This window comes from Carassius auratus, chromosome 19 (genome assembly GCF_003368295.1).
Source record: "Carassius auratus strain Wakin chromosome 19, ASM336829v1, whole genome shotgun sequence".
Lineage (NCBI taxonomy): Eukaryota > Metazoa > Chordata > Actinopteri > Cypriniformes > Cyprinidae > Carassius > Carassius auratus.
This window is the reverse complement of record NC_039261.1, coordinates 504,201-516,874: the sequence shown is the minus strand read 5'-3', so window position 1 is coordinate 516,874 and position 12,674 is coordinate 504,201. Positions and strand designations below refer to the sequence as shown.

Genomic DNA, 12,674 nt, shown 5'->3' with positions numbered 1-12,674 from the left:
AACGCAGAGTGGGCGTGGTTTCCTGCAGAATCAGATCACGTGACCCGCTCCGCCTCCAGCTGTAACCCAGTGACACACTTTCACTGCTCCTGCAGGGGTCCTCCTGTGCCCCTCAGCCCGTGACCCCAAACACTAACGTGCTCAGGAGCGCAGTGCACCCCGAGTCCGAGAGGTTTATATTTGACAGCCTTTTGGGGTGATCCACAAAAACACAATTAAAAAATAATTAATACTGAATACAGTACGTTATGCAAGTCTCGGTTACCCTAACACAGTACACATAGCAAGGTTTATTATTATTATTTTTTTTCATATGGTTCAGTCATAAGTTTTTTATTTTTATTTTTTTTTATTTATTTTTTTATGCATCACCTGAATAAATAAGCTTTGCATTGATGTATGGTTTGCCAGGACAGGACAATGTGAGATAAATCTGGAATCTGAGTGTGCAAAAAAATCTAAATATTGAGAAAATCACTTTTAAAGTTGTCAAAATTAATTATTATCTATTCATATTACTAATCAGAAATTACGTTTTGTATATATATGTATTTATGGTAGGAAAATTACAAAGTATCTTCATGGAACATGATCTTTATTTAATATCCTAATTATTTTTGCCATACAATAAAATTGATAATTTTGACCGGTACAGTGTATTTTTGGCTATTGCTACAAATATACCCCAGCGACTTCAGACTGCTTTAGTGCCCCAGGATGTATGTATATATAAATATAAATTATATATATATATATATATATATATATATATATATATATATATATATATATATATATATATATATATATATATATATATATACAAAAACAAAACAAGTAGATAGAATATAAAAATAATAGAGAAAGCTATAGAGTATAGGGCCTTTGTTGATAAAGAAACAAATAGAGTGTGTTACAGGGTCAGCTTTGTTTTGTTTGTTTTTTATTAAAAAGAACACAAATAGATTAAATATAATTAGAATAGAGAGAACTATTATATATTAGATTGACAGAGCATCACCCCAGCTTTCTGGAGGTTGTTGGTGATTTTACAGACATGTATTTTAGGGTTAATTATCACAGCTTTAATGATTTGTCTGTCATCTACTGTGTTTCTCAGCTGATCAGGTCGTCGTTGGTTGCTGATGTCCCGGGTAGTTTCCAAACTCTTGATTTCTCCATGTCCTTTCGTTTTTCCTATAGTTCTAATTGACTTCCTCTTTTCTTTTAGCATCCATTCTCTCAGAGTCGGCTTCCTCGACTTCATCCTGGTTTGTGTGTGTCATCATCGAATGAAAGACTTAGAGTGCAGAAGCAATCGATATAACTGATAAGGCACATTCCCTAATCTAAATTAATCTAATCTAAAAAGAAAAAGAATAATACAACAGGACCCAGCTGAACACTTAGAAAGACCTGTGAGGCAACTGTTCTTAACAAATGTATTTTTAATAAATATTTTTTTTTAATTTAACAAATTTATCATCAGCCAATACAAGGGTTGTGCCACAGCTGCCCCTACCAAAAGCATTTTTTAAAATGTTTTTGTAATGGTCACAGTTACGTTTATATTGCCAAGTTATTTTTGTAATTATGTGTGAATAAAGAATATTTAGTTGTTTCAGTTTTATGCCCAAATAACCACATATATATGTATATGTGGTATGTATGTGTGTGTACATATGCATACATATATGGTTACTTTTAAACATGGCCCATCTTTCTTTAATCCCTCTCTCTCTCGCTCTCTCTCATACACACACACATGCACACACACACACGATTGGGGTAAATAAGGAAAAAAACAGGCCTTGTCAAGTCAAGTCAAGTCACTTTTATTTATATAGCACTTTAAACATTCATTTGGAAAACAGTGTCTCAATAATGCAAAATGATAGTTAAAGGCAGTTCATCATTGAATTCATTGATGTCATCTCTGTTCAGTTTAAATAGTGTCTGTGCATTTATTTGCAATCAAGTCAACGATATCGCTGTAGATGAAGTGACCCCAACTAAGCAAGCCAGAGGTGACAGCGGCAAGGAACCGAAACTCCATCGGTGACATAATGGAGAAAAAAACCTTGGGAGAAACCAGGCTCAGATGGGGGCCAGTTCTCCCCTGACCAGACGAAACCAGTAGTTCAATTCCAGACTGCAGCAAAGTCAGATTGTGCAGAAGAATCATCTGTTTCCTGTGGTCTTGTCCTGGTGCTCCTCTGAGACAAGGTCTTTACAGGGGATCTGTATCTGGGGCTCTAGTTGTCCTGGTCTCCGCTGTCTTTCAGGGCAGTAGAGGTCCTTTCTAGGTGCTGATCCACCATCTGGTCTGGATACGTACTGGATCCGGGTGACTGCAGTGACCCTCTGATCTGGATACAGACTGGATCTGGTGGCTACGGTGACCTCGGAACAAGAGAGAAACAGACAAATATTAGCGTAGATGCCATTCTTCTAATGATGTAGAAAGTACGGTGTTATGTGAAGTGTTCTGGTTCCAGTTTACCTAATTAATGCAGCCTAAAAATCCTTTAACGGATTTGGATATTAAAAGCATATTAGTATGTTATGTGTAAGCCAGGTTAAAGAGATGAGTCTTTAATCTAGATTTAAACTGCAAGAGTGTGTCTGCCTCCCGAACAATGTTAGGTAGGTTATTCCAGAGTTTAGGTGCCAAATAGGAAAAGGATCTGCCGCCCGCAGTTGTTTTGATATTCTAGGTATTATCAAATTGCCCGAGTTTTGAGAACATAGCGGACGTAGAGGATTATAATGTAAAAGGAGCTCATTCAAATACTGAGGTGCTAAACCATTCAAGTAATAAGCAATATTTTTAAATCTATACGATGTTTGATAGGGAGCCAAAGTGATCTGATATTCAATAAGCCAAGCTTTATCATTTGTTTATCCATATTGCATCTGTTTTTATTTGTTGAACCTCAATTAAATTGTTACTCTTAAATTTGTTTGGATGTTTTTTGTATTTTCTAGTTCGGGGAACAGACACAGTCTCTATAGTGTGATATCTAGGTGAAAGAGTCTCTATGTGCTGAGAATTAGCTGACCTCTGTGACGGGAGGCAGCTAGCAGACGGTCGGTTTAGCCAGTCTGTCCTCTTCCTGTCCTGGGCCCCAGTTAGTCAAGTATAAACACTAAGACTATTTGCCATATTTCTAGAGAGAAGAGCGGCACCACCCCAGGAGGGATGTAGACCATCTCTTTTCAACAGGTCAGGTCTGCCCCAAAAGCTCGTCCAATTTTACTATAAAACCTACAGGTGCTGGTCATATAATTATAATGGAGAAGTCGTGGCCTAATGGTTAGAGAGCCGGACTCGCAATTGAAGGGTTGTGAGTTCTAGTCTCGGGCCGGCAGGAATTGTGGGAGGGGGGAGTGCATGTACAGTGCTCTCTCCACCCTCAATACCACGACTTAGGTGACTTTGAGCAAGGCATCGAACCCCCAACTGCTCCCCGGGCGCCGCGGCATAATTGGCTGCCCACTGCTCCAGGTGTGTGTGTGTGTGTGTGTGTGTGTGTGTTCACAGCTCTGTGTGTGCACTTTGGATGGGTTAAATGCAGATTACAAATTCTGAGTATGGGTCACCATACTTGGCTGAATTTCATCTCACATATAGTTAGAATATCATAAAAAAAGTTTATTTCACTAATTCCATTCAAAAAGTGAAACTTGTATATTATATTCATTCATTACACACAGACTGATATATTTCAAATGTTTTTTTCTTTTAATTTTGATGTTTATAACGGACAATTAAGGAAAATCCCAAATTCATTATCTCAGAAAATTATTAGTATTGTGAATTAGACTATTGTGAAAAGGTTCAATATTGAAGACACCTGGTGCCACACTCTAATCAGCTAATTAAGTCAAAACACCTGCAAAGCCTTTAAATGGTCTCTCAGTCTAGTTCTGTAGGCTACACAATCATGGGGAAGACTGCTGACTTGACTGTTGTCCAAAAGACGACCATTGACACCTTGCAAATTGAGGGCAAGACACAAAAGGTCATTGCAAAAGAGGCTGGCTGTTCACAGACCTCTGTGTCCAAGCACATTAATAGAGAGGTGAAGGGAAGGAAAAGATGTGGAAGAAAAAAAGTGTACAAGCAATAGGGATAACCGCACCCTGGAGAGGATTGTGAAACAAAACCAATTAAAAAATGTGGGGGAGAATCACAAAGAGTGGACTGCAGCTGGAGTCAGTGCTTCAAGAACCACTACACGCAGACGTATGCAAGACATGGGTTTCAGCTTCGCACTCCTTGTGTCAAGCCACTCTTGAACAACAGACAGTGTCAGAAGCGTCTCACTTCAATAAAGGACTGCACTGCTGCTGAGTGGTCCACAGTTATGTTCTCTGATGAAAGTAAATTTTTCATTTACTTTAGAAATCAGGGTCCCATCATCTGGAGAAAGAGAGGAGAAGCACACAATCCTCGTTGCTTGAGGTCCAGTGTAAAGTTTCCACTGTCAGTGATGGTTTGGGGTGCCATGTCATCTGCTGGTGTTGGTCCACTGTGTTTTCTGAGGTCCAAGGTCAACACAGCCGTATACCAGGAAGTTTTAGAGCACTTCATGCTTCCTGCTGCTGACCAACTTTATAGAGATAAAGATTTCATTTTCCAGCAGGACCTGCAGACAGTCACAGTGCCAAAGCTTCCAGTAGCTGGTTTAAGGACCATGGTGTCCCTGTTCTTAATTGGCTAGCAAACTCACCTGACCTTAACCCCATAGAAAATCTGTGGGGTATTGTGAAGAGGAAGATGCGATATGTCAGACCCAAGAATGCAGAAGAGCTGAAGGCCACTATCAGAGCGACCTGGGCTCTCATAACACCTGAGCAGTGCCACGGACGGATCGACTCCATGCCACGCTGCAGTAATTCAGACAAAAGGAGCCGCAACTAAGTATTGAGTGCTGTACATGCTCATACTTTTCATGTTCATACTTTTCAGTTGGCCAAGATTTCTAAAAAAACAATTTCTTTGCATTGGTCTTAAGTAATATTCAAATTTTCTGATACTGAATTTAGGATTTTCCCTAGTTTCAGTTATAATCATCAAAATTTAAAGAAATAATCATTTGAAATATATCAGTCTGTGTGTAAGAAATGAAAATAATATATAAGCTTCACTTTTTAAATGGAATTAGTGAAATAAACTTTTATGATATTCTAATTCTATGACCAGCAGCTGTATGTTATTCTGTAGGCACCACTAATACATCCAGCCATGGAGTGATAATTTGCTATGCATCTCATCACCACGGTAAGCAGGTAAGTCAACTTGTTAAATGCACTTTTTTTTCTTCTTTGACCACCAGTCTTCAAAGGGCTTTCATACCTAGCAACAGGGTCAGCCCCACCTTCTCACTAGGATGAAAGTATTTGATTTTCTTCACTCAGATTGGTCCTGAATCACTCTTAAGATAAGACTCCTAGTTAGAAATGTTTAAAACAAATTAAAGGGCGAAGATGATTCTTAGAAGCTTCAAGAACATGGCCCTGTTCTCCTCGTGTGGATGTCATTTCTCATTTATGGGGACTCAGATGGCCCAATAAAACAAGCATGGGTGGAACCCTTTTCTTTTGTGTGTGTGTGTAGCCGTTACACAAATCATTGAAAACCTAATTGGGATAGTTATTTTTATAACTCTGGTGGAATTTGATTGACTGTGCAGCCTTCCAAATATTAAAATGCATTATGTTAAAGTTATAGAAATAATGTTTAAAGGCATAAATAACACAAAAGTGCCATTGTTATGAATGAGTCTCCCGCTGCATATAAATCACCAACCTGCTCGGTGAAAAGACATTTTTAGAGGCAAATACTGGCAAAACTACCAAGAATACACAGTTCATCTTCAGCCCCAGAAATGAGTGGAGCATGCATCACCTAACACACAAACTGTCCCGTAAAGCATGTAGTAAAGTATAAACACAGTCTAAACATCTCAATCTCAAAGCCCAAAGAGAACCAGGGATGTTGTATATCATAACACATATGCTGCTCTTCCCAGGTGGTGAATAAATACATGCCTTTTGTAACAGACTTCCTGCTCTCAATAAAGACACACCATGTTTGGATACAAAGGTACTTTATTTGGGCAAATGTACAGTTGTAGCCGGCGTCGTCTAGCGGTAACGGTGCAGCTGCAGGGTGTTGCGTCTCTTCCAGGCCGCGCGCCGAGAGCCGCCGATGGTGAGGTGGAACTTGTGACCCTTGCCCAAACCACGGCTCTTCTTGCCGGCTGACGTGAGCCCGCGCATCTCCCTGTGCTTGTGCACAGCCTTGGTGATCCATTGTGTGTCGGGGTTGCGTCTGATGGCCTTGTGGAAGGTGTCGACGAGGACCACTTCGAAGAACTTGTATGTGGAGTCTTCACCCACCCAGTATGAGCTGAGCACCCGCAGACCTCCACAGTGACGGCCCGCACGCTCCTAAAACACACATCAGAAACAAATCTGACATTCAGAAACACAAACTGACCCTAGTGAAAACCAAACTATAGTCCGACTATTAGTATGAAATAAACCAACGATGAGGCCATAATAATTGGCTTAAATAAAATATCAAAAACCAAGAAATTACATTGTATTGAACAACACTTAAAATTCATAACATAATATGCTTATACATATTACATTATTTAAACAAATACCTGAAGAGGGCACCAAAGGCCTGGTGACATCTCACTTTAATGCGTGACTAATGTTTAAATCCATTACATTTTAATATTTGACCACATGCAGACATGTTTATTTTGAAAACGTGACGTACAATAAATGGCATATTTAAAAACAGATTGATGTATTCTGTGTTGGCAAAGATTTATAAATGATTTACGTTACAAATCTAGTGAGAATGCACACTGTTTTCCCAGATGAACGTCAAGCAATTCAAATTCAGAGCATATACAGAGAAAGAGTTTAGCCCCTTTCACAAATACAGTCTACACTGGTAAATTACCGATGATTTACCATTAAGAGATCATGTGTGAACAGAACCTTTTCAAAAATCCCGGTAAATTTGTTCTTGATCATATTCTTATGGAGATGAGATGATTACTCCGAGTCTGAGCGGTGTACAAAGCTCTGCTGCTTTATAATTGGCTTTTCTATGTAAATATGCACTAGATGGACATCTTTGACCATTGTGCCTCACAGCTTTTTGTCGCTCTTTTTCCTCAGCCAAACGCTGCACACTGGAAATCCAGCACGGTGCCGGAGAACCTTAAGCCGTGTTAACTGATGGTTTGTGCTTTTGTTAAAGCCAACAGACCACATCACTAACTTTTTTTTAAATTATATATAACCTCAATTTTTTTTAATTTTTGCTAGAAATTTTTTTTACTGTAACCATGATTCTGCAAAGAAGTCTCCATCAATCAAGAAAGCACAGCTTTGAAGTGCCTGGCGTCTCAATGGACAAATACATCTGAGCGTGGTTCAGAGCTCTTCTGGTCAATAAGACTACTTGGTGATTATACAGTAAAAAACCTGTTGACCTGTAACCATTGTGCATATAAAAACCTGACTTAAAAGTATGTGCAGCAGTGCAGGTTTTAACTAATCTGTGTGCGTTAAAGCATCAGTGTGTCTGGCTGCAGACGCCCTCTCAGGCCGAGACGCCGCTCACGTACCTCAGCTACTGACTGCAGGCTGCGTGCAAACTTGATCTGGTTGACGCCGTGGTGCACGGGTTTGCCGTAGGTGGCTCCTTTAGGCACGGGGCGCTTGCGGCCTCCACGGCGCACACGTATGCGGTAGATGACGTAGCCTGTTTGCACAAAAACAGAGTTTAGATAAGTTTAGATACACAAACTCAAGAGAAGATGAACTAATGAGAGAGAGAGAACGGTCAACTGAGTATCAACTAAACAACTTAAACACTTAGACCTTAATCTAAAAAAAAAACTGCTTTGTGTGACAAACTATGTCCCATTCACCTATTTTTGTGCATTTTTGAATACGGCTTAAAAAACACATTTGGACTGAAATGCCAAGTTACACATAAATTTTAAAAATGGAAACATTTTTTTAATAAATTCCACTTTACGCATAAAAAAAATAAAATAAATCTAGATTAAAAAAAGCTTGTCGAGACAAACTTGAAGTCGGCTTGAGAAAGCAAGACCAGAAAGTGTTTAAAAGTTTGATTGTTTTCAGCGTGAAATAGTTTAAATGAAGCTGAGAGATTAATAGACTATTAATGCTAGATTCTGAATAAAAGTCTATTAGAAAAACATTGAAAAAATATTTTTTATCTTAATTTTTAGGAACACCATAAGTCGGATCAGTCTGAAAAGATAAAGCATCTCGAGTCAAATCAGTCTGAAGAGTTTGAAGCTTGTAGTTAAAGAGTTGCAGTCAGAAATGTTAGTCTCAGAAGAAGAATAAGTTTAAATAGCATTTCAGTAAGTTGGCTCTCTCATGTGCCTCTGCACAGTGGGACGGGATAACTTTAACCAGCGGACCGATCGTGTTCCTCATCTTCTGCTGTTATGGTCATTATTTCTGTATAACTGTCTTACACGACTGTGTTCCCAAACAGCAGTATCCAGCTCCAAAACTTTACTCCGTTTCATCTGCTTGCTTCGAGGCACAAGTAATTCATCACATATGAAAACTACTATACTACGTGGCTTCTTCTAGTTTTCTTAGTGATATTAATGCCAGTTTATCAGGACGTGTATGTGATATTCCAGTTGTGTGCACAAGTTCAATCTGAATCTCCGGTCGCTCACCTTGCTTGGCCTTGTATCCCAGCCGGCGGGCTTTATCGGGTCGGGTGGGCCTCGGGGCCCGGTGGAGGGCCGACAGCTGACGGTACTGCCAGCATCTCACACGCAGCAGGAACCTCATCACGTCCGACTGCTTCTTCCTCCAGAGCTCCTGCATGTACTTGTACGCTCCCATGATGCCTCACCTGCAGCACCACACCAACACAACTACATGAGCACAGCAGACACACATTACATGTGTTTACAGATGACACTGATGATGCATCTAAAACTACAACACACTGCATTTACTCTTATTTAAAGTGCATGTGGCAGATATAGCAGAAAGAGAAAGAGCTTCATTACAAAGCACGTTTACACGTACAAGTAATCGGTTTTAGTGTCACAAGCTTCCAATACAGAGACAACACCACACAAATAATATATGAATACATATATAGACCACAAAACGTTATGAATAGAATAAAAAAACTAAAAATCTGTAGGGTTGTAAGTATAATGTTACTGTTATTTATGACCATAAATTAGTTTTAAGACCACATGGAACGTCTATATTTTTTGAACTACCAATCACGAGACTGTTCGTTTATTTATTTACGTTTGAATAGGTTCTGCACGTCATCTTAACCGTCAGATACATCTGAACTCGACTCTTGATGTCCGTGTAGCTTTTTTTTAATCAACAACAATAACACAGCAGGTCACAGATCTGACTTCTAACAAGTGTGTAGAAATTAATTTTAGAATGAGTAACGTCATAAGGTTTGATATCTCGGACTAAACAGCTTTAGGAGAACTTGAGGAGTAACTCTTAAGTACTAGTAGCCCAGCAAGCGATGTGTGTTGTTAGTTTGGGCATGATACAGATATCAACGTCTAAACAATTTAACGCTTAAGCCACGGACAATGATTAAAGTAAGTTTAAGAAATGTAATTCCCAAGAATGACTTCTGATAATAAATGAAGAGTAACGTTAGTTCAGTTTTGACAGAAACGGTTTAAACCCCGGCGTGACATCCGCAGCGCTACGCTCCTCAAATCCGCTTTAAAATACACCTACGACATAATCACGGCGGGAAATAACGGTCGGAGAGGAACTCATAGACATTATGCACAAAACACACTAATTGCGTGATTCGGATGACATTACACGGATTAAGATTTTTAATGGATTCTACATTCAGAAAAAAATAGAGGGTCTCGCTTACTTGATGGCGTACTAACCGGAAAGGGAGAGAAAAATTACCCATAATGCTTTATGAGGCCGTTCCTTCAATCGTATTTCCGGTTCCGGTTGTCAAAGATTTCTGGGAAACGTAGTTTGTACCTACGAAATGTATTTAACCAACTACATACACTGTGTTTAGACATATTTCTTCTTAAACTTCAGACTTAATCATATACTTTTGTTCTTCTCTTATCAGACTCAGAGACGGAGAAGAAGAAGAAGTGAGGGTTTGTCTCCCGGAAGTGATATTTGAAAACACCTCAAGCAAACATGATGGCATTATAAAGAGCCTTTCATCAGTTTGATCAGTGATCAGCTCGGTCGATCAGATGTTTATTGTCCGTCAGTTCGCCTAAATTGAGTTTTATATAACAAAGTCAAAGTCACCTTTATTTATATAGCGCTTAAAACAAAATACATTGCGTCAAAGCAACTGAACAACATTCATCAGGAAAACAGTGTGTCAATAATGCAAAATGATAGTTAAAGGCAGTTCATCATTGAATTCAGTGATGTCATCTCTGTTCAGTTAAATAGTGTCTGTGCATTTATTTGCAATCAAGTCAATAATATCACTGTAGATGAAGTGACCCCAACTAAGCAAGCCAGAGGCGACAGCGGCAAGGAACCGAAACTCCATCGGTGACAGAATGGAGAAAAAAACCTTGGGAGAAACCAGGCTCAGTTGGGGGGTCAGTTCTCCTCTGACCAGACGAAACCAGTAGTTCAATCCCAGGCTGCAGCAAAGTCAGATTGTGCAGAAGAATCATCTGTTTCCTGTCACGAATGAATGAATGTCTGGTCAGCTCATTAATATTTGTTCTGAACAGTCATCACATAAAGTAACAAACACTAAACTAAGCATTACATGCAGATTATTCAGTTATTTAATTTAATTGTAAATACATTGCTGTATGTAAAATGGCGTGTAAAAGTCTTGGACCTTATGTCAAGAAAGGTATCTAAAATGGTGAACATTATTTTCATTATGGGAAAGTATCATATACACAAAAATAAGTGGAATAACAGCAAGCCCAACATAAACTGTTTTAAGAATGAAATTAAAAATTATATAGCATCTATAAAGGTGTTATCGGAAGAAAACCAGTCCATAAATTAGTTATATGAAACAGAGTCAGAGTCTCTTGCTCTTTGAGTTTACAGTCCTATGTTCTTAAACACGCTTGAAGCACTTATGTTATTTTGTCAGCCCCTGTAATTATTATTATTATTTTTTTACTGGATATGATGTGAGTTTGTACTGTTTTAAATGCGAGCGTGTTTTTTTTTTTTTCTCAAACGAGTGTAAATTTAAGTTCAAGTTTATATTACATATTTTAAATTGGAAAAATAATAATAAAAAAAAAAGTTCTTGGACCTTAACATCTGCGATGTTTTGTCAATTAAATCTACAAATAATCATTCAAATACTCAAACTCACTTTGATAAATGTGTAATACTTATAATGCGAACTATTTTGTAAGCAAACTCTGAAAGATGCTCTTTATCTAGCTGGAGAACATTTTTGTCAAGTTCTGTAATTATTAATATAATATTCGTATTCGATGTATGTTTTTTTTTTCTATTATCATTAGAACACTGCTGTACACATAATTTTGCATATATCTTTTTGTTTGTTTACAATTAGAAATACATTTGTAATATACTGAATATTCATTTATGTTAATAATAAATAAATGTTTGTCAGTGCATAAATGCATACTTCAAATTTATACATCGTATCATATTCCTTTCAACATGCATGGGTTGCTGTGGTTAATAAAAAATATAAAGATATAATTTATATAAAATATTTATTTCTGCCTGACACTGGCGCGTCGTTTGAATGCGTTGTTCAGATTTTATGGATCATGCATTTATTAGTCAGAGTCAGATTGTCATTTATTATAAACGACCCTGGCTCGTGCTTCATTCATAAAACAATAACTAGTGTCTGTCTGGTGTCAGGTGCAGAGACAGGAGAGGGATGGATTTATCAAACACTAACATGATACTGACGCCAGGCTTTTCAATGGTGTTGTGTATAATGTTACAAAAGCTTTTTATTGCAGAAAAAATTCAAGTCATTGAAGAATCCTGAAAAAGTTTTACTCAACTGATTTAAATTTAGAAAAATAATAATAAATGTTTCTTGAACAACAAATCAGCATATTAAAATGATTTCTGAAGGATCACGCGACACAGAAGACTGGAGGAATGATGCTGAACATTGAACTGAAAATAAATTCATGTTTTTATTCAGCAAACATGCATTAAATTGATCAAAAGGTTTCAGAAGATTTTATTTCAAAGAAGCTGTTCTTCTCGACTTTGTTCATCAGAGAATACAGAAAACTGTTAAATGTTAATCATGCAGCAGAATCCTAACCTTGTTTTTGACAGTAACAAGCAGCAAATCAGCATAATATAATTATTTTTCTGAAAGATCATGCAAGATGTATTAAAATAGAAACGTTATTTCAGATTGTAATGTTTCATAATATTGCTGTTTTATTGTATTTTGATCAAATAAATGCAGCCTTATGAGCATAAAACACTTCATTACATTTAATCATGTTTCCAAACGTTTGACAAGTACTGTATATAGATAGATAATATGTAATGTTAAAAAAAAAAATAATAATACATCTGAAATAAATGCACTAATCATTTCTTTAGTTGTA

At 37.7% G+C, this 12,674-nt stretch overlaps 1 protein-coding gene across 1 annotated transcript; it reads right to left on the bottom strand.

Moving 5' to 3' along the window:
• Positions 1-6,099: 6,099 nt before the first annotated feature.
• Positions 6,100-8,969, bottom strand: LOC113119090 (60S ribosomal protein L15). The gene is made up of 3 exons (XM_026288280.1): positions 8,766-8,969; positions 7,662-7,798; positions 6,100-6,459 (listed from the first exon to the last, which is right to left on the bottom strand). The coding sequence occupies exons 1-3, from the start codon at positions 8,935-8,937 to the stop codon at positions 6,154-6,156; spliced, it is 615 nt and encodes a 204-aa protein (XP_026144065.1). The 5' UTR covers positions 8,938-8,969; the 3' UTR covers positions 6,100-6,153.
• Positions 8,970-12,674: the final 3,705 nt, after the last annotated feature.

What these genes read in the sequence shown, in the direction of transcription:
- LOC113119090 (XM_026288280.1), bottom strand. Translation starts at nt 8,937, where the DNA reads ATGGGAGCGTACAAGTACATGCAGGAGCTCTGGAGGAAGAAGCAGTCG. An exon ending in GGGATACAAGGCCAAGCAAG is followed by an intron (nt 7,799 to 8,765) that starts GTGAGCGACCGG and finishes TTGTGCAAACAG; the next exon opens with GCTACGTCATCTACCGCATA. An exon ending in GCCTGCAGTCAGTAGCTGAG is followed by an intron (nt 6,460 to 7,661) that starts GTACGTGAGCGG and finishes TGTGTGTTTTAG; the next exon opens with GAGCGTGCGGGCCGTCACTG.